Source organism: Antechinus flavipes, chromosome 1, assembly GCF_016432865.1.
Source record: "Antechinus flavipes isolate AdamAnt ecotype Samford, QLD, Australia chromosome 1, AdamAnt_v2, whole genome shotgun sequence".
Classification (NCBI taxonomy): Eukaryota; Metazoa; Chordata; class Mammalia; order Dasyuromorphia; family Dasyuridae; genus Antechinus; species Antechinus flavipes.
The window spans coordinates 706,013,076-706,038,447 of record NC_067398.1 but is presented as its reverse complement, the minus strand read 5'-3'; the positions used below and the strand labels follow the sequence as shown (position 1 = coordinate 706,038,447).

At 42.4% G+C, this 25,372-nt stretch overlaps 1 protein-coding gene across 4 annotated transcripts in view; it reads right to left on the bottom strand.

The window, feature by feature from the left end:
- The window catches only part of BICDL1 (BICD family like cargo adaptor 1), a 148,718-nt gene that overhangs the window by 41,170 nt on the left and 82,176 nt on the right, over positions 1–25,372 (bottom strand). For 3 of the 4 annotated variants that reach the window (XR_007949685.1, XM_051972912.1, XM_051972913.1), the window contains exons 3-6: positions 22,490–22,606; positions 17,154–17,300; positions 6,499–6,678; positions 2,129–2,347 (exon numbers count right to left, since the gene is read on the bottom strand). Coding sequence is in view for 3 of the 4 variants with exons in the window: in XM_051972912.1 (XP_051828872.1) it covers positions 2,129–2,347; positions 6,499–6,678; positions 17,154–17,300; positions 22,490–22,606 (663 nt within the window). In the remaining variant the exon portion in view is untranslated. The remainder of the gene's footprint in view (positions 1–2,128; positions 2,348–6,498; positions 6,679–17,153; positions 17,301–22,489; positions 22,607–25,372) is intronic. The other variant, XM_051972914.1, reaches the window with a different exon arrangement.

Below are 25,372 nucleotides of genomic sequence, written 5' to 3'. Positions count from 1 at the left end.
GACAGACGGAGAGACTGGATCGGAAAGAAAGAGAGGGATAGAGAGACTGAGAAACAAAGACAGAGACAGAGAGACAAAGGCAAAGACAGAAACAAGGGAGACAATGAGATCCTTTGCTCAGTTTTTAGTTGCAATTAATCAGTATTCCTTACCGCTCTAGTGTTCAGGGAAGGGGAGGGGAGTCATATAATTGTTATAATTCATCATATTCCCCAGTTTGACACCATTCCTTTCCCTCCTCCCCCAGATTGACCTGATTCAACTGAATAAACAGCAAACATTTATCGTACATATAAAGAGAGAAATAAAACAGCCCCTGCCTTTAAGAAGCTTAAATTTTACCAAGGGATTCTACCCTAGGTAGCCACAAGCAAACACCAAATCAACAAAGCCAATACCCAACACAGGTAGGGACAGCCGTCCTAACATTCCACCTCATTCGGCACAGTCAGAAAGATTCTGCTACTCAGCAGGAAGAAGGAAACTAAAGATAAATAAGAGCTAAAGGACTGAGAGTCTGAGCAGAGTCAACAAGGCAGGAGTTTGCCGTATTTGGCTGAAGGGACAAGTGAAGAAAATAGTATGTACAGAAAACTCATTCGAACAGTTTCTCTCCCTCCAAAGCACAAGAGCCAAACTGGGAATATTAAGACCTCCTCTTACAGCTGACCTTTTTCCCATTTATTCATCCGCAGCTTCTCTGGGCATTCAATTTTACAGCCAAATAGTCCTACAGAATTCCAAATAATCGAATTTGCAATTTCTCATATGAGACATCCCATACCTAGAATGTTCCATTTCCTCAACTCCACAACCCTAGTTTCCTTAAAGCAAATTTAGGGGCCACTTCCTACATGATCCCCACACAGATTTCCCTAATTTTTAGAGTTGTCTACCACTTGAAATTACTTTTTAAATAGTTTGTATTTTCATCCCTGTGTAGACAGGTCTCCCCCTAATAAAACTTAAACTTCCCAATTCAGGGAATGCCATTGTCTTTATCTTTGTAACCCAGTGCCCAACTCAGTGTCTACTCCATGATAATTGAATGGGCACTACCCTGTCTTATGAATGGGAAAACAGGAGTTCATCCAGATATGGCAGACAAGGAGACTCTTATTTCTGAGCCCTTGACTCTTAGCCTCCATTTACCTCCCTAGCACTTCCAAGATCATAATGGATTTAGCCCTAAGTACACACATACGTGGGATTATAGGATTATCAATTTAGTGCTCCACGGCATCTCACTGGTCACATAGTCCAACTTTAATTTTTCCAATTAGAAGATTATTACACAGAAAGGAAGATGATTTACCCTTCATAAGAGGGATAAGTGGTAGAACTGGAATTTGAATTCAGGTCTTTTTACTTCAAATCCAGAATTCAAGCTATAATGCCATCATGCTCTTAATCCCAATCTCAATCCCATGTCTCAGTGTTTTCAGGTGAGCTGACTAATTCACCTGAAGTATTTTTTAAATATTAAAAAATTTTAATAAAAATATTTTATTTTTAAAATTTAATTTCACATCAATAGTATTTTATTTTCCCCAATACATCTAAAGATACCTTTCAACATTCATTTTTGTAAGACTTTGGTTCTAAATTTTTCTCCTTCCTTTTCTTACCTTCCCCCTCTCCCCAAACAGTAAGCAATCTGATCTAGGTTAAATATGTACAATTCTTTTAAACATATTTCCATATTCGTTGTGTGCATAATTTTACATTTTTCAGTGACTAGAAAATCCATTTTCTTTCCCTTCACTCTCTCCCTCATTATTCCCTGATAAGTGAGGGGGAAAAAAGAAAAATAAAAGTTATGCAAATATGCATAATTAAGCATATTTTTGGCTTAGTTTAAACAAGAGACTACAGCTTCCTTTGCAGCCTGAGCCTGTCTGTGACACTCCCCGTACTCACTCCATGCCCACGGTCATGCTGGCAAGGGCCCGGACTACAGAGCAGGCCCATCGCTTTGGCATTGGGAGGGACCCTGTCGTTTTAAGAACAGGTAAACCGAGGCTTCGTGGCTTAGAAGAGCAGAGCCGGGGACCCCCCCCCAGGGCCACAGACTCCTAGCACAGTGTTGCGGTCACTGCCCAAGAAGTCCCCCGGCAGGGCCTCTTACCGTGGGTTCCATTCCATCCACTATGCTCTGAATGAGCCTCTTGAGCTCACTGAGAGCCGTGCGCAAGCTGCCAGCTGGCACATCCTTGGCCGACGAGGTTTCTGACGACTCGTCCATCGAGGAGTCTGTGGAGACGGCCGAGTCGGCGCTGTCATTCCCCCGGAGGTGGGAGCAGAGGTAGCGGACCTGGCAATAAGCTTCCCAAAGCTGCAGCCTCAGCTGGCCCGGGGAAAAAGTTACATTGGGATGGGGGCCGGGAGAGAGGCTCTCTAGCCTCCCCAGGCCCGTCACCCGGAGCCTTCCCCCCCTTGTCCTTCGCCACTCCAGAGCGCCTGGGCAGATCCAAGCCAGCCCCCCTTCCCTGCGGTGGCTCGGGCCATTCACGCAAGAGTAAGCTGCGAGTCATGAGGAGGGGTGAAGGAAAGGTTAGGGGCGCGGGGAGGGAGGGCTGTGGGGGAGAACGCCTGGCAGGGGAAGGGCAACGCTTCTCAGGTGCCAGCACTCAGGGTCGCAGAACCAGGGCAGGGAGCTCCACACTCAAGTCACGAGAACCTAAGCGGGGGCCGCCGGGGGCAGGATGGAATAGAAACAGGCTGTACCCCGAATCCCAGAATCCCAGGGCCAGGGGGGTCTCCTGCCCGCCCCATGCCCCCAAAGTTAGTCATCCACACTGCACTGGGGCATGTCCAGCGATGGGGAATCCCTTCTGGTATCGGGGACCTGGCAAATGATTAATCAGGGCTTGTTGGCTGGGACACTCAGGAGCAAGACTGGGGGCTGGAAGGACCCCCCTTATTTATAGTTGAGGCTCAGAGAGACATGGGGTAACCTGTCCGAGATCGCACACGCAGGTGGTAAATGGCGGACTTGGAAGTCAGGGGCTCCCGTGGAGCTTCCACCCCCATTCTAATCTGACCCCTCCAAGACAGCAGAGGGAGGTTAATCCTCCTTCCAAACAACAGCCCTTCAACTACTTGAGAACACTCGGAGTCGGCTAACGTGTCTCCTGCTGAGTCTCACTTCAGGTCAACTCAGCCTTAAATGACACAAACTCAAGAGCTTTTGTCATCCAATGGGCCTTCCTCTTCCTAAAATGTGCTACTCAGAACCGAACCCAAAACCCTGGGAGAACAGTGGGGCTCACCTCCTCTGAACCCCATCCCAATGCCTACAAAGAAATGAATGTTTTCTTGTCTGTCATATACACAGGTGTACACACATGGCTGTATGCATACGTGTATGTTGGTATTTACTTTTCTGTGTACATAATAGAATAGATGTTTCTTCTTTTTTTGGGAGGTCACACAGCCAGTGAATATCTGAAGCTAAATTTTAACTCAGATCCTCAAAGCTGTATCTACCACCTCCCTAACTGCCCCAGAAGCTATGTTTCTTGAAGACAGGGACTTCTAATTTTCTAATTTTTAGAGTTTGAGTGCCTGGCATATAGTAGGCATTTAATAAATGCTTACTGATGAGTGATGATAGAATGTAAGTTTACTGAGAGCAGGGACTATGTCATTTTTGTCATTGTATTTAAGGATACAATGCACAGTGCCTGGCACACAGTAGGTGCTTAATAAATGCTTATTTAAGTGATGATAGAATGTAAGCTCTTTGAGGGCAGAGGCTATATCAGTTTTGTCTTTAGATTCTTAGTATTTGGAAGACAGTTTTTGTTCTTTAGTTGATTAGTCATGTCTGACTCCTTATGACTCCATTTGGGGTTTTCTTGGAAGAATTAATGGGGGGTTTGCCAATTTCTTCTCCAGCTCATTTTATAGATGAGGAAATTGAGGCAAACAGAGTGAAGTGATTGGCTCAGGGTCCCTCAGTTAATAAGTGTCTGAAGTGGGATTTGAACTCAGATCTTTCTGACTCCAGGCCAGTACTCTAGCCCTCTACCATCTAGCTGTCCTGTGGAACACAGTATATGCTTAATAAATATTTATTGATTGAGTGATGATAGAATATAAGCTCCTGGAAGTGAAGGACCGTGTCATTTTTATCTCTGTGTCCAAATACTTTGCAAAGTACCTGGCGCATAGGAGGTACTTAATAAATGCTGAATGATGAGTATAAGTTTCCTGAGGGTAGGGACTGTGTCATTTTTGTCTCTGTGTCCAAATACTTTGCAAAGTACCTGGCACATAGTAGGTACTTAATAAATGCTGAGTGATGAAGGTAAGTTTCCTGAGGGTAGGAACTGTGTCATTTTTGTCATTTGGATACAATGTGCACAATGCCAGGCACACAGTAGGCATTTAATAAATGCTGAGTGATGAATATAAATTTCCTGAGGTTAGGAACTGTGTCATTTTTGTCATTTGGATACAATGTGCACAATGCCTGGCACACAGTAGGCATTTAATAAATGCTGAGTGATGAATGTAAGTTTCCTGAGGGTAGGGACTATGTCATTTTTGTCATTTGGACACAACATGCAAAATGCCTGGCATATAGTAGGTGCCAAATAAATGCTTATTGATTGAGTGATGAGAGAATGTAAACTTCCTGAGGGCAGGGACGATGCCATTTTTGTCTTAGGTCCAAACACTTTGCAACGTGCCTTAAGTGATGATAAAACATAAACTCTTGAAGAAAGAGACTGTGTCATTTTTGCATTTATATCTAAGCACCTTGCACAGCAGCTTGCTTCACTGTTTTAGGGGGACTGGCCCTGTAATTTTATTAGCCTACTGATCTCCCAGCAAGGAAACTAAAAATGTAGCTCAGGGCCTACTTGGCAACGTCCAGGACCCGTGAGTTTAAGTGACTTCCCCAGAGACCTGGCGCGCAGGAGACATTTAATAAATGCCTACTGAAAACCCCCAGGGAAGGGAAACCCAAGGTAGCAAGCTCTAATTTAAGCCTTTAGCCCGAGTTGCCAGAGTTTCCCAAGGTTACCTGTTCTGTCCTCTGGGGCCGAGCAGAACAAGCCAGGTCTCCATTCTTACCCTGCTGTTTCCTGTTTCCGTACCTGGCACACAAGCCCATCCCTGAGTACCTATTACAATCTTATTCTCCTCCTTCTGGGCCCAGTCCTGCCAGCCTGACCTTCTCTTCCCCTCTGCCCATCTCTTTTTGGAAAGGCCTCTGCCTCCTTAAACTTCCCTAGAATGCTTTGCTGACCCTCTCTTGGAATATACTTGTCCCTCTGAATGTCTCATCTCTTTAGTGGCGTGTGAGCTCATTGAAAGGACAGACCATGGCGGTTTCCAGTTGGGTTGCCCCCTTCTGTTTGATCCTACTTGGCCAAGCAGGAAAACTCCTTTCTCCATGAAAATCTGTCCTAAGACCCCAAATTGGAGCCCGAGAAGCCACCAAACTAACCCTCTCATGTTAGTGATGAGAAAACAGTCTCTGAGTAGTGAAGGGAGTTGTCTAAGGTCACATGGGGAGGAAAAAATCAGGATTTGAACCCAAGTTCGGTGACTTCAGAGTCCAGCATCCTCTTGATTTTTAAACTCTTGAAAAGCATCACATAAGAGACCCCTTACATCTTTTATTCTCCAGTCAAAGTATTCCTCCCTCCTTCAACCAATCCACTTAGGGAGTGATCAGAAGGATCAACTGATTCCCAGGAAGATTCAATCATTTGCCCAATGTCACCCAGGCAGTAAGGGGCTGAGCCAGGATTTGAACCCACGTCCTCCGACTAATAAAAAATTCCTTTCCCCTTCCCCCTTCCCCAGGTACCAGGACCTCCACTATTGTGACTCCCATCTTCTGGATGCTCTCCAGATCACCAAAGTCATTCCTAAAATGTTTTGCCCAGAATATAACACAATATTTCTGCAGTTGATTGAGCAGGACGCAAGACATTGTGGTCCTATCATCAAATCTGATAACATATGGAAATCACTTGGCAAAAGCAATGTAAACATTTTGTTTAGTCATTTTCAATTAAGTCCAACTCTTTGAGAGCTATTTTGGTTAAAGATATTGGAGTGATTTGCCATTTCCTTCTCTCATTTTACAGACGAGGAAACTGAGGCAAACACAGAGCGAGGTGACTTGCTTAGTCAGACACAAGTAGTAAGTGTCTGAGGTCAAATTTGAAATGAGGTCTTCCTGATTCTAGCACTTTACCCATTGTGCCCCCAGCTGTCCGTGTTGGCCATCACCATCTGGTTCTGGATACTTTGGACCTCTCAATGCAGCCCAAGATGACACTGTTCTAGCTCTAAGATATGGCCACCAAATCTTACGACTAATTCAGATAGAATTTGTGGTCCACTAACCCTCTCTCCCCTCAGATCTTTTTCCCTCCTGGTCTGCAATGTCATCAGTCATGACCCCTCCCCTCCACAGGAACCCACTCTGAGCCTATGCACACAATTTTGGTTCCTCCTCCCCGGAAGTCACACCTGTTCTCGCTCTTGCTCCAGTTCCTCGGCCTCCATGCTCTGCTCGATCTCAGACAGGAGCGATGTGCTCGTGGCATTAAAGCTCTGCAGACTCCGCTCGTCGCTGAGCTCCTCCACCTTCACCTGGAGCTGTCTGTAGGAGAGCCGGACGTCCTGGAGCTCCAGCTGACTCTGGTGGAGCTTTCAAAGAGACAGGAGGGAAAAATCTGTTGGACCGGACGGGACTGGGGGAGGAGGAGTCTGTCAGGGCCCAGAGTTTCTGTGACCCATGGGAGGATCAGCCTTTGTTTGCCTTCCTTCTGTTAATTACCCCCTTATTGTCCCATTTATAGATTCCTTTTTATGACTTGTTTGCACGTTGTTTGTGAGCTCCTTGAGGGCAGGAACTGTTTTTTCTTTCTCTTTGTATCTCGAGAGATTAACATAGTGTCTGGTATACAGTAAGTGCTTAATAAATACTTTATGATTGATCCATCATGTGGATGCCATGGCTTTACAAAAAATAAGATAGTAGTTATTCTTAGGTTGAACCGCTAGGTGGTGCTGCAGTGGATAGAATTCTTCCTGGAGTCAGGAAGATGAGTCCTTACTTGCTTAGTGACTTAGTCCTTACAGCTTTGTGCCTCTGGACATGTCACTTAATCCTGTTTTCCTCCTCCAAATGAACTGAGGAAGTATCAAAATACTCCAATATCGCTGCCAAGAAAATCTTAAAAGGGGTCACAAAGGGTCAGATGTGACCAAAAATAAGAACAAAGTTCTTAGGTCAGGTCAGAAAAAAAAAATCTTGCTTTTATTTAATTGTTGGTCATTTTGGTTGGTAATTATTTAATCGTTGGTAAATTTGATTAAATTCAAGAATCACTTATTTTCAGGATTGTTCCTTTATAATTCTTAAAATTCCCCCATCTAAAAAAAGTTCATCTTCCATCTCCCTCCATCTTCAGGACAACGTGGACCTGCCTTTTCTTGGAGGCGCCAGCCGGACGTTACAGATTGGATGGGGCCCCAAAGGCAATCGAGTCTAACTGAGAGCTAGGTTTGCATCCCCTCTGCACTATCCCTCCCAGGTCACGAGCCAAGATTTTGTTCGGAGACTTTCAATGATAGGGAGCTCACTATCTTACAAGTCAGTCTATGTTCCATAATAATTGACCCAAACTTCAAATTTAGAAATCAAGTCCGATCCTCTCAATTTACAGATAAGGAGACTGAGGTTGGGAAAGATAAAGTCATAAGATTTTAAGTTCTAAGGTCAAATTTGAAACCAGTTCTTCTTGATTCTAAATTCCACCTACTATCTTGTTTACAGAGTATATAAAAACATTTGCAAAATACTTTTAATACATTTTAATACCAGAGTGAGAGGTAGTACGCAAATGTCTATGCTATGGCTCAGGAGATGGATTCAGAGAAGTTGGTGATTTGGCCAAAGTTAAGTTGCTAGTAAGAGTCAGGGGTAGGGATTGAAGTCGTGTTTTTTTTTTTTGGGGGGGGGGGCAATGCAATTTGAGTTACATGACTTGCCCAGGGTCCCACACCTAATAAATGTCAAATGTCTAAGGCTAGATTTGAACTCAGACTTGGCCAGTATTCTAGGAACTACACTATCTAGCTGCTCCAGAACTCAGATTTTCCTAACAAGTGCTAATCACTAAGTCACACTGCCTTCTACTTTTATATAATTCTGATGGGAAGTTTTTTTCTTATATCAAGTCTAAATAATAACAACAACAACTAGCACTTCCATATCACTTTAAAGTTTCCAAAGTGCTTTACACTCATTTTATCCTCACAATAAACCCTAAGAGGTATGGACTATTATTATTCCCATTTTATAGATAAGAAAACTGAGGCAGAAATCAAATTATTAGTCTAAAGTCACTCAATGAATGTTCCAGGTCAGATCTGAACTTGTGTCTTCTCAACCCTAACATTCTATCTATTCTCAATAAGAAGCCCTTCCTGATCTCCCTTATTGTTAGTGCCTTCCTTCTCCTGATTATCCCAACTTATCAGTCTGTTGCCTGGATGTAATTATCTGTATGTTGTTTTCCCTGTTAGACTGGGAGTTCCTTATTGTGTTTCTCTTTGTTTCTCCAGCACTTTGCCTGGTACAAAGTAGGTGATTAATAAATGGCTCTTGACTGACAGCACCGATTAAATCTATCTCTCTGAATCTGCCTCTCAACAACTGTCCCTTATTCTTCTTGTTCTGACCCTCTGGGACCAGGAAGAATGGAGCTTCTCCTTCATAATTCTGGCCATTAAGAGTCAGCTATCGCCTGCCCTCCAACTTTTTTCTTTTCTTTGACACTATCCTCAATTCTCTCAATTAGTCCTGATACGGTGTAGATGAGAGGGCTTTTCACCAAACTGTTTCCTTCTAGAAGGTGCCCTCAAACTTCTTAATGTCTTTCCTTAAAGGTATCTTAGAACAATCCACGTCTCCTCCCATCCTCCCGCCATGTTGTCCAAATGGTAGCCGGAGGCTCAGGATGGGGGATTTCGGTAGTTCTCAAAGTATTTGGGTAGCTCCTCTTCCTTCCAAGCCAAAATGAGCAACAGAAGAAGTTTTCAGCAGCCAATAGGGCTACTACCCTGGATGAAGGGGGCTTTGAAGGGCTGCACCTCCATGACCCAAGAGCCCCTAGCACTCAATACCCTACTATTCCTGATGAAGGGGGCTTTGAAGGGCTGGATCTCAATGACCAAGGGCCCCCACCATTCAGCATCCTGCTACCCTGGATAAGGGGGCTTTGAAGGGCTGGATCTCAATGACCAAGAGCCTCCACCATTCAGCTTTCTGCTATTCTGGGTAAAGGGGGCCTTGAATGGTTGCACCCATATGACTCCCCATCAGGACCGCCAATTCGGAACAGTCTGGCAGTACCCACCATTTCTGTTGAGTTCACCAAGCCCCAGTTCTGAGGTACATCAGGAGGAATCAAGAAAACTGATGTTCCTGGGAAATTTTTCCTAGGCTCAGCGTGTAGTCTGGTGGGCAGCATGGGGCAGCAGTACATGGCTTACTTATTCTTTTCCAGGAGAAATCCACACACTATCTCAGCAGGTGAGGTTCAGGGCAGACAAACTCAAGTCCTTCCACTGGAAGGAATTAATTCAATTATTCATTCATGCCAGAAGGTGCTTAATTAATGTTGACGTGAAGGGGGGGAGAGACCATAGTTGTCCCAGGCTTGGGTCAAGAAATGGTTCACCGACTTGACAACTACAAAGCAACCTCCCCCCAACACCCTCTAAGATAAAAAGGAAAAGAAAAACCAGGATCCAGATTTCGTGTTTGAAAAATGAAGCGGTAGAATAACATTAACTTCCTTTTCTACAGTGCTTTAAGGTTGGCAAAACATTTTTTAATGCTTTGAGGCAAATAATGCAAATATTAGCCCCATTTTACAGATGAGGAACTTGAACCTCAGCGACAGGAAGTGGTTTACCCAGTCATTCAACTTATAAACAAAAGTTTGACTTGAAGACAAGTGCACTACCCCCCACTTCCTTTTACCAGGGACAGTCTATATAGATTGATATGTTACGTGCATTGTGTCTATCGACAAATCCGTGGCCCTGGACCAGATCTAGTCCTGTAGTTTGCTGATCCCTAATGTATATAATATTTTAACATACAAGGATATTTTAATACTATGTATAAATACATCCTTACATATATGATATACATGTGGATATCAGACATATCACACTTACAGGCACACACTTATGCATATATTTATATCTATATGTGTACACATATGGTTTTATGTACTAGATACACCACACATTTATGCATGTATATGTACATATGTGTACACATGAACAGGAATATATTTATATGTATACCCATTATGTATATTTTATATGTGTATGTATATGTGGGTGAGAGAGAAAGAAAAAGAAAGAGAGAGAGATGGATGAATAATTCATTACCCACGTATGTGGCTAGAAAGCAGAGTGAGAAGGAGGAGGTATCCGGGAGTGGCAAATTAAAGGGAGTCAGAGGTGAAGCTGCGAGAGGATAACTGGTCTGGGCACTTTCTCAAAATAGAAGTTCCTGGACGGAGTCCCTGGAAGGAGGAGGGGGTGGGAGAGGGAAGTAGAGGGGGTCTTTTAAGGTGTGAAGGCAGCTGGAATAGAGAGAAGTACTCACAGGATTAGGAATTTAGTTGGAAGGGACTTTAGAGGCCGTGGACTTCAACTGTTCCATTTTATAGATGAGATGACCAAGGCTCAGTGAGCTTAAATGCCTTTCTCAGTGTTATAGAGCTAATAAGTGTCTGAGGGAAGCTTGGAACCCAAAATCCAGGTCTTCCTGATTCAAGTCCAAAATGCTGCCCTCTGCTGTTGACACAGACCTGAAGCCCCTGTATTGATGGTAGGAATTTCCCCACCTGGAGTCCCTCATGCTAAACTGAATCTCCTTGGTCTAGAACTAAGTATATTCGGGTTCCTTGTTATATAATCGATGGACTTTGTGTGTCAGTGGGATCCTTTATACTTCAGTACTTCAAGGGGCCATAGTTTTCTCATTATGGCTCCATTGTCCATTGATAAAGCGGATAACCTGTTATGTGTGTTATAGGAGACAGTCTTCAGAAGATAATGGATTAAAGCTCTCGTCCCTTTGTGGCTGACCCCTGGGGATGAGCCCTCCAGACTTGTCTGGGAGGTTCGTGGATGACAGCCATGAAAGGTGCTCATAGGCAAGCACAGGATGATGAAAAGTCTCAAAACTATGTCATACGAGGATCAGCAGAGGGAAAGGGGGAAGAAAGATGGGAAGAAGAATAATATACTTTCAAGTATTTGAAGAGTCTTTGTGTGGAAGATTAGATCTGTTCTACTTGGGCCGTTAGGGCAGATCAAGGATCATGAGTTTAGAGTTGGGAGAAAACTTATTGGTCAACTATTTCAGCTCCCTCATTTTATTTTTATTTTTATTTTTTTCAGTCCCGCATTTTATTTTTATTTTTTTCAGCTCCCTCATTTTATTTTTATTTTTATTTTTTTCAGCTTCCTCATTTTATTTTTATTTTTATTTTTTTCAGCTCCCTCATTTTATTTTTATTTTTTCAGCTCCCTCATTTTATTTTTATTTTTTTCAGCTCCCTCATTTTATTTTTATTTTTTTCAGCTCCCTCATTTTATTTTTATTTTTATTTTTTTCAGCCCCCTCATTTTACAAATGAGGGAATTGAAGTCTTAGGAGGATACGTGGGTGAAACTTGCCAGAGTCCAATTTAGGTTCGATATCAGGAAATCCTTCTTAGCAATGAGAGCTGTCTTGAGAAGCAATGAGTTCCCTGTCCTTTGAGATCTTTAAGCAGGAGCTGGATAATCACTACTTGGGTGTTTTGGTGGGGATTGATATGTTATTATTGTTCAACTGTTTTTTAGTTGTGTCTTGATACTTCGTGAGCCCATTTGGGGTTTTCTTAGCAGAGATACTAGATTGGTTTGCCATTTTCTTCTCTAGTTCACTTTACAAAGGGGGAAACTGAGGTTACACAATTAGTAAGTATCTGAGACTAGATTTAAACTGAGGAAACTCCTGGCTCTAGGCCTGATGCTCTATCCTCCGTGCCGTCCAACTGTTCTCAGTTTTCTGAGAGAAAGAAGGCTATGTTGGGCATTTTGATATAAAAATGAAAGATATCAGTAAAATTTTTAAAAAGTGAGAAATCAAGTATTTATAGCAACCCTTCTTGCGATAGCCAAGCATTGGACATAAAATAGATGCCCATTGACTGGAGAACGGCTAAACAAATTGTGATATATGAAGGCCATGATATGTCACTGGGCCTTAAGAAATGATGACAATGAAGAATCTGGAGAAGCACAGGATGATAAACTGATGCAAGGTGAAGGAAGAACTAATACAATGGTGTAATAATGATAATAATAATAATAAGAACCACAATGATGTGAATGGAAGAAAGAAACAAAGCTGAATGAGTTATAGTTAAAAAGAACAAGATTGGCTCCTGAAAAAGCTGAGAAAATGCATCTTTCTTCCTTCTTTGAAGAGATGCGAGGACTCAATGTGGAATATTACATGTGCCATCAGTGACTTGTTGCATTAGTTGGTTTTGTGCCAATTTTCTTCCCTCTCTTTTAAAAAATTCTGCTATAAAAGGTGGTATGCTGAGCAGAGGAACTGGTAGGAATATATCTGGGAATGAAAGTAATATAACTATGGAAGATCTAATTAAAAATAGAGAACTACAATGTGCTGGTTAAAGTGGTAGACTTGGAATTAGGAGGTTCTGAGTTCAAATTTGACTTCTGATACATATAAGCTTTGCAGCCCTGGATAAGTAATTTATTTCCTTCCTTCCTTTCTTCCTTCCTTCCTTCTTTCCTTCCTTCCTTCCTTCTTTCCTTCCTTCCTTCCTTTCTTCTTTCCTTCCTTCCTTTTGCTGAGGCAATTGGGGTTAAGTGACTTGCTCAGGGTCACACAGCTAGGAAGTATTAAGTGTCTGAGGTCACATTTGAACTCAGATCCTTCTGACTTCAGGGCTACTGCTCTATCCACTGCGCCACCTAGCCTCCCCCGACTTAATTTCTTAACCTCAGTTTTTTCACCTGTAAAATGGGGATTCCTAGAGGATCTACCTTGCACAGTTATTAAGGGGCACCAATGAATTAATACCTATAAATCATCCCATAAACTTGGAAGAGTCAGATACTTGTCGATTTTAATCATTCTCGTCCAAAGTTTGCCATTTGCTCTGTGACCCTGGTTAAACCGGCTCCCAGCTCTAGACTTTTTATTTCTCTTTGCTAAGGAAAAAAAAGGCCAAAATATCTTCTTTCTTTCAGCTGTTTGAATAAGTGACACTATATTTGGAACTTTTCATGTTCGACTAGCAGCTTAAGGGATGGTGCTAATAAATGAATTAGTGTGTGTAACTTTGTTCTAAGATCCGGTATCACCATCTTCCTCTTCATATTATTCCTGGCCTTGGGTTTTCTGCTATGAAGCCTCCCCGAGGAACCGCTGCAGCCAGAACAGGGCCTTCTGTTATCAAGTCTCTGACCCTGGCCACATCCTATCTCCACAAAGTTTAGCTCATGAATCACCTCGTAAGGAAGAAGCCGGCTTCTGGCTTCTAATGCCTTCTCTCCCCAAACGGCTCTTTTTGGCATCAATTTTGTATTGATTGACTTATAAATATATATACACACATATGCATACATAATATACCTATATACACAGTTATACATGTCTATACACACACACATATAGAATAGACCTGTATACAGAGATTTAAACATATATATACACATATATATGTACTCACACACAAAGTTACCCTTTGTTATATATCTTTCTAAAGCTACATACCTGTATGTGTGTACCCTATCTCATCCTATCCTATTCTATCCTTCTTTTCCACCTACCTACCTACCTACTTACTTACCTACCTTCCTATTTGTCTGTCTGTCTTATCTATATATACATATATATATATACATATATATATATACACATAGATACATACACGTACACACATGTGTGTGTATATGTGTGTTTTTGTTGTTATTCAGTTGTTTTCAGTCACGTCCAACTCTTTCTGATGCCATTTGGAGTTTTCTTGGCAAAAATACTGTAGGGGTAATGCCATTTCCTTCTCCAGCTCATTTTAAGAGGAGGAAACTGAGGCAAACAGGGTAAAGTGATTTGCCCAGGGTCATACAGCTGGTAGGTACCTCAGGCAGGATCTGAACTCAGTAAGATGAATCTTTTTGACTCCAGGTTTGGCAATCTATTCACTGCTCCATCTAGCTGTCCTTGTGTGTGTATATCTATAACTATATACCTGTATGTATGTATCTATCCTATCTTATCCTATTCTATCCTTTTCTATCTACCTACCTATCTACTTGTCTGTCTGTCTGTCTATCTATCTACCTCTCAGTCTGTCTGTGTATTTACTTTTTCTGTCTACATATCTATCCTGTCTGTCTGTGTCTGTCTGTCTGTCCATCCATCTGTCTGTCTTTCTATCTATCCTATCTGTCTGAATATCTGTCTATGTCTGTCCATCCATCTATCCATCCATCTGTCTTTCTATCAGTCTGTTTAATCTGTGTATCTGTCTGTTATATATCTATCCTGTCTGTCTGTCTGTCTGTGTTCACCCACTCATCTTTCTGTCTTTCTATCCTGTCTGTCTGCCTTTCTATCTGTATATCAGTCTGTTTAATCTGTGTATCTGTCTGTCTGTCTGTGTCTACCCATCCATGTGTTTGTCTTTCTATCTAGTCTGTCTATCTATCTATCTATCTATCTATCTATCTATCTATCTATCTAATAGAATACAGGCTCCTTGTCCTGGTTCACGTCTAAGTCTTTAGTAAGAGCTTGTTGAGCAGTGAGTGGTATGCTAAAAATTATTCTTGACCCCAAAGAAGAGATGAGAAAATGTACCTCCCCCCTTTCTTTGCAGATGTGGGGGGCTAGAGGGTTAATGGGTGAGTTAGTTTGGTTGACCTGCTTTCTTAACTCTCTTTAAAAATTCTTTGTTCCGGGGATGGGTCTCTGATATGAGGAATGGGGAGGATAAATTTGGAAATGAAGGTGATAGAAAAAAGAAATAAAACCAATAAAAAAACAAAAAAAAACCCCAAAACAAAAACAAAAACAAAATGCTGACTGATCGAGCTGTAGTGTGGGCATCTCCTGAACACAAGACACACGGACATGATTTCACATCTTTCCTGGAAGTCTGAGGATACCAACAAAAGATGGATGGATAGAACCTCTAGCTACTGTGGGAGGTGGACAAACTTAGGAGCATGCAATCACGAGTCTTAGATTAGGGGCTAGAAGAATCACTAATCCCAATCCCTTCATTTTATTGACAAGAGAACTGAGGCCAGTTTATGAAATGACTTATTTAAGGCCACACAACTGCTAAGTGTAAGAGATGGGTTGTGAATTGGAGTTGTCTCCTGACTCCAAACCCAGTCTCTTAATTGGCTCTGCTCTCTGATTCTGATTTTGTTCTGGAAAATGGGCAGGAATCACCTTTATAGAGCTAAAGGTTGAAAAGATCTTAAAGGCCATCTAAACTTTTGTTTTATAGTTGGGGAAACTGAGGCCCAAAAAGATTCAAGGCTTGTTCGCAGTCATGAAGGCTGTACGAGTGATGGGACTTGAAGTTGGTTCCCCTGATTCAGGACCTTTCCCTGTCCACTATCCCATCCTTCTTCCGATCGAGGCTGAGTGATGGGGGCAGGATGCCTGCCTTTATAGCCAAGGGCAACAGCCGGCAATCTCTGGAAAGTGCCAGCAGAGAGCGTGGTGCGCTCAGAGAAGCCCACAGATTTTGTGCCAGCCTCTGGGTAAGTTCTATCAGCACTGGGCGGATGGAATTACTTGCACCATGTTCTGACCCAAGAGTAACAGGCCCACGAGAACTCCATGTAACCGGTCCATGGTCCATCGGCCCAGGGACTGAAAGAGGCTGGGGGAAGTGACTTGGTCATGTAGGTGGAGGATTTGTGGACACCACTTCTGCTCCTCAGCCTGGATCACTCAGGGCCAGGGAAGAATAGCAGCTCCTTGAACCATCTGTTTTTTACATCTGGGCATGTGCTGCCTTCCCTCTCTTTCTCCTTCCTTTCTTTTAGCTTCTCTTCTTTTCTGGCCATGTTTTGGGTCTTAATCTGTGATTTGATTTGTGTGAGGAATTCCCTATGGAAGCTGTCTCTCCTCATAACAGACTGATAACTCACTTATAATTTAGACTTTGGTTTCTAGACTTGATTTTAAAAAATTTAAATAAATTAATTAAAAATAAATTTATTAAAATTAAATAAAAAATTAAAAAATAAAAAAAACACTTTCATAACTATATTTCAATATAACTGATTTTCTTAGTAATTGTCTGTATTTTATTAAAAAAAAAAAACCTGCTCTGAGAAGGGATCTATGGTTTTCATCTATGCTTCACTGGTCTAGGACATAAAAAAAGATAATGAACTCTGACCTTTGAGAACTGCCTCAGGGATTAAAAGGCTTAAAGGCATATATGTAGAACTGCAGGGATTTCAGAGGCAAGATAGTTCTCGCTTGTTGGTTTAGAGCTAGGAGAGACCTTGGAAATCATTAAGTTCATTCCTTTTCCTTCTTCATTTTACACATGGGGAAACTGAGGTAAATGTATTAAGTGGCTTGCCTAGGATCACACAGTCAGCATCTGAGACTAGATTTGAACTCAGGTCTTCCTGAGCACTTCCTACAGCATTCTGTCCACTATTCTACCTTCTCATTTTAGTGAGAAAATGGAGGCCCAGGGAGGGGTTGTCTGATCCACAGTCATCTAATGAGACTGTATCAGAGAGGGGATGTAAAATATTTTCATAATTATATTTCAATATAACTGGTTTCCTTGGTGATTGTCTGTATTATATCTATCAGAGGGGGCCACAAAATGTTTTCAGAACCATATTTCAATATAACCGTTTTCCCTGGTGATCGTCCATATTGTATCTGTCAGAGAGGGGCCACAAGCCAGGACCCTCTGGTCTCTGTGGCTGGCCCTCTCTCCACCATTTGGCTCTCACTTCCCTAGCGCAGCCACGCTCCCTTCCCCAAGGCCCAGATGTTGGTCTCTTTCTGCCCCTCTCACCTGGAGGTCCTTGTCGTGGCTCTGTCTCTCCAGGATCAGGACTCGGTCCTGAAGCTCCTCCACCGTCCCCTGGAGTAGATCGTTCTCCTCCATCGTGGCACTGAGGCGATGCTCCAGCTCTCGCTTCCGATCCGACAGCATCTTGATCTGAAAAAGCAGAGAACCATGTGGTGTGTGTGTGTTTGTGTGTGTGTGTGTGTGTGTGTGTGTGTGTGTGTGTGCGTGCGTGTGTGTGTGTGTGTAAGTGTGTGTGTAAGTGTGTGTGTGAGTGTGTGTATGTGGGAGAGGCCTGGGGTGATATCCAGGCTGATGGGTGGGAAAGAAGAGACAGACTCGCCAACCCAAACCCAACTGTTTGTGTCCGTGTCCGTCTGTACCAGGTTGTGTGTGTCTGTACCTGGGAGGGAGACAGCCGGGCAGCTCCGAGCTGGAAAGCCAAGCCCTCCCTGGGAGAAACTTGGCCGGGAAGGGGTGGGGACTGAGCTCCAGCAAGCTGGAATGCAGGTTGCCAGGCAAAAGCGAGGCGTGGAAGGCTCGAGTGCTTGGGAATTTCCAAAGATAAGATCCAGGGCCTTCTTGCATCTTCCCTTGCCCTCCAAAGAGACCCCCGAGCTGGTCTGGCCAGTCCTCCCTTCCTTCAGCCTTGCCAGGGCAAAGAAACTCCCCACACACTCTCTAGAGATGTAACCTCCTTTCTACTGGCCCGTCCCCGCTCCTTGCCTGAGCTGGGCTGGGTGATTAGCCTTTGGGGCTCTGAGTTGAAGGTGCCACTGGAAACAGAAAGATGCTGGCTGGGCCATTCGGAGCCACGGGCATCCCAGGCAGGGACAGGGGAGGAGAGGCAGGTGAAAAAACGGAGCCATCTCCAAGCTCTGCATTGGACATTTAAGTGGGAGAGGCAGCTCTTAAGGCTCTTTCCAGGTCCTGGCTGCCCTCTCCTTGGATTCTTAAGGCCCTCCAACTTCCGGAGGACCTTTCTGGGGACCGACTCAGCCTTTTCTGCAAACTTCTCTCCGAGTGAGCCACCCCCAGCTTGTTGCTCTGCTGTGACCCATGGGGAGGCTCGGCTCCTCTCCTCCCACCTTCCCGAGAGGCCCTTTTGGCTGGATCTCTAGACCCTAATCTCTGCTCTCGCATTGCCAGCACGCTAATGCTCCCCTGATGCTAGCTCAGACATTCTCCTTAGGCTTCTGCTTCCTGTGGCTTCTCAGGCAACATGGAACCTATTACGGTTTGATTATGGAGGGGGGATTTGAAACTGAATTGTAAAGACCCAAGGCCCTCCCGGAAGCATCCTTCCTTTTATTTTGGGCCCCTTTCCTGTAGCAAGCCCTGACTGCAGCACTCTGATTCTGCTCGCTGGATACAGATCCTCCCTGGATGCCAATCCATCAGATACGCTGATATGCTGAGGAAAAGAAGCACGTGGCCTCGGTCCAGGGAGATCAGGTAGCTGGCGCTAACAAAGGAATATCTATCCGGAGGACTCATGTCTCTGGAGTGCCCATCCAGCTTGGTGGCCCTGGGGCCTTTCATGAATGGAGTCACTATTCCACACATGGCCGGAGGGTAGGAAGAACGTTCTTCCTAGAGTGGGCCATCCTTAACGTTCTTTCCTATTCCTTGGAAACTTTTCTCCCATGAATAATCTTGATCTCACATATCCCATCTATCAGGTAAAAAGATTCCTAGCCAAATCTCTGAAACGGCTTCAAGGGAATCTGAACTTGAAAGCCAGAGGAGACTTTGTAGTGTTTGAGAGTTTTAATTGTGACTCCATTATGGGTTTTCTTGACAGAGACAGTGGAGTGGTTTTCCATTTCTTTTTACAGATGAGGAAACTGAGGCAAACAGGGTTGAGTGACTTGCCCAGGATCACACAGCTAATAAGTGTTTGAGGTCACATTTGAACTCAGATCCTCTTGATTCCAGGGCTGGTGCTCCCTGGAGTCACCTAGCTGCCCTTTAAGGGGGCTTAAAAGGCTTTGTAGTTTAACCCCCTCATTTAATGATTAAAAACCGAGGCTCAAAGAAATTGACTTGTGACTCGGTTGGGCTGGCGACAAAATGGGATTTATCCTGATATTAAAGAAGCATAGATTTAGAGTTCGATGAGACCTTAGGCAGCTAAACAGCACCATAGTGCATAGAACGTCAGGGTCACTTGACCATGTCTACCTCAGTTTCCTCATCTGTAAAATGAGCTAGAGAAGGAAATGACAAACTACCTGTGTGCTGTATCTTAGCCAAGAAAATTCCAAAGGGGTCATGAAGAGGTAGATATCTCTGAAAAACAACAATGACCTTAGAGGCCATTGAATCCAATCTCCTCATGTTTTAGATGAGAAAACTGAGAACTAAATGGGGGTAAGTGACTTGTTCAGGGCCACTCAGCCAGTAAGCACCCGGGATAGGTTTTGAACTTAGGTCTTCCTGATTCATAGATCATGACGTGATCTACGTTTAGAGATGGAAGAGACCTTAGAGAAGTAATCTGCTCCAACTTTGCCTCAGTTTACAGATGAGGAAACAAGTCTGGAGAGGTGGACTAATTTACCCGAGGTCACAACGGTGTTAAGAAGAAATTTAGCCTTACCAGGACAAAATAATTAGCCCAGCACCATGGCCTGAGAGCGGAATGTGATGGAAATGAAGGGAAGAGCACGCATGAAGCATTGGATTCCCTCACCTTGACGCCTAGAAATGGAATCAAACCCAGCCATGAGGCTCCCTGAGAATGACCGTGCCCAATGAGAGGCCCAAGGAAAGCGGGGGAGGAGGAGGAGGGGGGAGGGGAGCAGGAGGATGGGGGGCTCTGAAGGCAGAAGGACCCAGAAGCAGCTCGAGCGCCACGCATGCACACAGATGATCACAGATGAACTTGTGGAAATCCGTGAGAACAAACTACTTACTTCAAGTACCTGCTGCTTGGGACCAGTGGGACGGGGGAAAGGAGGAAGGAAAGGGGTGAGAGAAGAAAGAAGAAAAGACAAGAGTTTGACAGACTTTAGGGGAGAAAACCCTCCCTCCACCTTCAAGCCATTCTCAGAAGGGCAGGAGCTCCCCGGATCATGCCTCTGGAGCTGGTATCCAGTCCAACTGCCTCATTTTACAGAAAAGAAAATTCACATCTAAGAAAATGACATGCCCAGAGCCACAAATGGCAGAGCTGGGATTTAAAATCCAACACACGTTCCACTGAACCTCAAAGGGCTTCTTGGGGACCAGCTCCAATCATCCTCCCCCCAACAACCTTTAACCCTACGGCCGGAGCCGAGGGAAAACAGAAGGTCATACCCACCCTTTCCATCTTTCCCTCCCCCCATAATGCAAAGTTATCACCCAGATTGGCATCGATTTTGAGTGAGGAACTCAGAGGCCATCTAATCTAAGCCCTTTATTTTACAGATGAGATCCAGAGAGATGAACTGATTTATTCAAGGTTATAAAAGTAGCAAGTGGCTGACTCAGGACTTGAACCCAGATCCCTGGCTTCTAAATCTAGCACTCTTTCCCTGGTAACATACTTAGCTCATTTTTTCTTGCTAGCAAGAGGCCTATTCTTAGATAGCTGCCTACTTGAATGGAAGATAGAGGGGAAAATCTTCAGCGGAGAATCTTTTGTCGGCTTGTGAGACACTTCCACGCAAGATTTTGTGATTTTGTTGTTCTACAGTTATCTTTCAATCATGTAAAAATGTATCAAGTGTCTCCTATGTGCCAGCTATTGTGTATCAATAAGAGTAAATATGATGCACATAAAGCAGATACAGTATCTAAATCTATCCTGTGCTCTGTTGCCCAAGTTAGCAATGGAGGTCTGATCATGTCACACCTGCTCTATGACCTCCATTGGCTCCCTATTACTCCCAGGATTAAAACAGAAATGCCTCTGTTTGTGTATTAAAACTCTCCTACCGTGTTCCCTTTCAAAACTTCTAACTTTATTATTATTATTTTTTAACAGCTCATTCTTCTCCACATATGCTAGGTACCTGTAACATTGGCGTCTTTGTAATTCCTTGAACACACTGACTCATTTCTTATCTCCATGTTTTTGCACTGTCTGTACTCTTTGCTTGGAATGCTGGTTCTCTTTATTTTTTTGACTTCCTTCAAGGCTCAGTTTTAATCTCACTTATTCCAAGAGGTTTTATATATATATATATAACCTCTCCCTTTCTTTTAGAATGGAAGCTTTCTGTGGCTGTTTTTGCCTTTCTTTGCAGACCTAGCACTGAGCATAATGCTTGGCACATAGTAAGTACTTACTAAATGCTTGTGTATTGACTTGGAGGAACTTGCTAAGTTATGGCCTTTTTTGTACATATAATTAATCTGAACAGAACGAAACAGAAAAAGCATGGAGAAAATAATTGTCTTTTCATGAGAACTTTCTGTTAAGCAGAGCCAGAATTAGGTATAGGCAAATTAGGCTGCAGCCTAGGGCATGTGCAACATGTAGGGGCATATCATAGTTATTTCAGAAAATTCCTTTTTATAGTTAGACAATTTTGATGTTCAGAAAATTGCTTTTTTCATAGCTTATAGATATTTATGGGTACACTGAAAGATCAAAACCTACTTGTAATTTTCTGGATCACTTCAGTTTATTAGTGTTTTTGCCCTCTTTTCGATGACCTTGGTTTTATTTTGACTATACTTATATGTACGCATATTCTTTCCTCTAATAGAATATAAGTTCCTTGGAGGCAGGGATGGTTTCATTTTTTAAAAATCTGTATCCTCAGTACATAGCACAGTACTTGATACATAGTAAGTAAACAAATATTTTTTCATCAAAGGGAGAGAAAGGGAGAAGGAAAGGAATGAGCATTTATATAGTTATTACTATGTACCAGGCACTATGCTAAACACTCTACTAAATATTATCTTATTAATTATGGTACCTAAGGGGCTCAATTCCTCAATTTAGTCCAAGAGGGAAATATAATGTCCAAATATAATGTCCAAATCTTGCCCAGGAAACAAAAATACATGTCCTAGTTTTGTAAATAGAATTTTAGGTGAAGAATATTATTAAATGAAGAAAACCATAGACTACCTTCCTGATTCTTCACCATAAATGGTAATTCTGAGCAATCTCTTATTAATACCACATTTCTTGGCAAAGTCTGATCTTCTGGCTGAATCCAAGGATTTTCTTCCCATTCCATTACCTGTGACTTTGGGCACCTTTGGAGGATGACTTGTCACTCATAAAACCGGTTTTGCTCCCTTAGTTCAGAAGGATCCCTACCCAAAGACCTGCCATATTGTCCGAGACTGGATAAACATGTTTAACTGGCAAGAGACTCTTCCTTTGGGAAACTCACTTCAGCCTGAAGACTCTCCAGCCGGATAATGTGTTGGTTGGATGAGGAATTTTTCTCCCGGAAATCTTCTCGGAGGGCGTGGACTTGCATGGAGAGTTGGCGTTCCACTTCTGATGCCTGGGAAAAGAAGAGACCGCAAGGGTTTTAGCTGAGACACAGTGGGGTAGGGCCTTAATTCTCCCTCTAGTGACCAGTTTGGACCTCCCATAATTCTTTTGCTAAGTTTAATCAGAAGTTGATGTGACAGAAAGCTTTCAGGTCATGAGACTGTGCTGTACAAGGTCAGGTTGAAGGATTTATAGCCAGAGTTCTTAGACATTTTTTGGGGGGTGTCATGGGCTTCAACAGCCTAAGAATCCTTGCTCGGAACAAAGTTGTTAAATGCATGAAATATAACAAAGAGGACTGCAAATGAAACCAATGATGTTGAAACTTAATTATCAACATATTAAATTTATATTTATATATATACTTACATATTTATTTATTTTTATTTTTTACTTTACATATATAAAATATAAATAAATAAATAAATTTAAAACATATGTATATTATATAAATTTATACAAATCATATTTATTAATAATAAAACCATTAAGTAGCACTATATAAAATATGAAGTATTTCACATTTATTAATCCTATATTAAAAGACTAAATAGCAATATAAAAAATAATAGTTTTATATTCACTAATACTATATTAAAGCATTAAATAGCAAAATATTGAAGTTTTATATCTATTAATCATATGAAAAGCATTAAATAGCAATATATCAAAATACTGAATAGTTTATATTTATTAATCATATGGAAAGCATGAAATAGCAATATATAAAAATTAAATATTCTATGTTTATTAATACCGATTAAATGACTAGCAATATGTAAAATATAAAATGTTTTATATTTATAAATATTGTATTAAAAACACTAAGTAGCGATACAGCAAAATATTAATTAAAATTAATTCATTAAATGAATTAATTAAATAAAATTAGAATATTTAACTATTAAACACACAGACATGAGGGTAAGATATCCTGCATTAAAGGGTTGCAGATTTCGAGTTGAAAGAGCCCGCAGAGATCAACCTGCCCCATCTCTTCGTTTTATAGACAAGGAGATGGAGGCCAGGGGAGATGAAGGCTCTTGTCTATTAGCTTTCCTGGAAGTCGTATCCCACCGTTGAATCATATTGAGCTCACAGAGTCCACTGTGATTTAGCAGATGATTGTAGCTCTCACGGGCCTCCCTCAGCTAGAAGTGGGTCCCCTGCCTGAATAAATGCTCTGCCACAAAGTAGGTCAGGACCATGGAGAAAAGTTATAAGGCAAATAGACTTTCGAAATGGGATGAGTGCAGTGATCAACAGCTGGGTCCATCAGCTGCTTCTCTGACGGCTGTGCTCCCGACATTCTGCAGTTTCTCTGTCAGGCCCCAGAAGCCTTTTTTCTTTTCCCCCTAGAAATTCCCTTCACTCTTGGATTTCTCTCAGCAGAATCACCTTCTGTGGTCTCTTCCTCTGACTGGCTGGCTCTTTCCAAAATCTCCATTTGAAGGGGGATGCCCAAGCTAGCTGGATCTCCATTCCTCCCCTGGCTACGTTTCAGACTCCTCCAATTGCCCTTGCCAATTCCCTCACCCCGGGTACTCCCTACCCACTTCAGCTTCCTTTTATGGCTAGCCTTGCCCCAATCTGTTATAAACTCCCTGAGGATGGGGCTTTTTGCTTTGTGTTTGTATTACCCAGGCTCATCCCGATGGCCAACACTTAGTAAACACTCAATAAACGCCTAGCCTTGACTTGAATGAGAACTGACAGGGTCATTTATAACCTTGCATGTGTGAAGGGTAATGTATGACCAGACATCTACCCAAAGGATACTGGTCAACTGGCAAAATGAATCATGGAACTAAAAAGCATCTCGAAAGCCACCTAATCTCACCTCTTCAACAGAGGAGGAAATTAAAGCAGAGAAAGATTAAATAACTCTCAAGGGTTCACAGGTAGTAAGTAGCAGAGGGAGGAGGGACCATTTAGTCCAATCCCCTTATTTCATCAAAAAGAAAACTGAGGCACCCTTGGGGGAAAATGACTCACTCAAATCTCAAGGCCTGGAGGAGTTAACATGCCCTTTCAAAGTAGGTCACTTGCTTCCTTTTTATAAAAAGATTCTGGCTCAGACCTTTGGATAGAGGAAGTTCCTGTTAGCTGGTGGGGAAGCAAACTAAGTTTAGCCCCTTTTCTCTTTAGATTATATATTAGAGAAAGGAAGCATTTATATAGCACCTACTATATGCCAGGCACTGTGCTAAGGGCCTTACAAATATTATCTCATTTAATTTTCTTTTTTTTGCATAAAAAGATAATATTCTTTTTTCCCAGATCATAGCAGAATATGTATATATCTATATGTGTATGTGCATCTATATTCACTCAAATATTATAGTACAGTGCACATCAAGAACCAAAAAGAAACTATTATTTTCACCAGTTATCCTTCCTGTGTAAGATACAGCATCATATCACTCACTGGAAATCTAAGCATCAGCCCATCGGATATTTATCACAGCTCGCCATTTTTGCCACTAGAGCCAAAGTTTACGATAACAAAAAAAGTATATTTCTTTGTTTTCACATTTCTATTACATCTCATTTGATTTTCAAAACAAAAATTGCTTGGGAAGCAAATGCTACTATTATTCCCATTTTATAGATGAGGAAACTGAGGCAGATAGCTGCTAAGTGACTTGCCTAGGGTCACACAGTTAGGAAGTACTGAAGGCTAAATTTGAACTCAGGTCCTTCTGACGCAGAGATCAGTGCTCTATACATTGTGTCACCTAGTTGCTCCCGTTAATACTTTTTAGATGCAGGGACT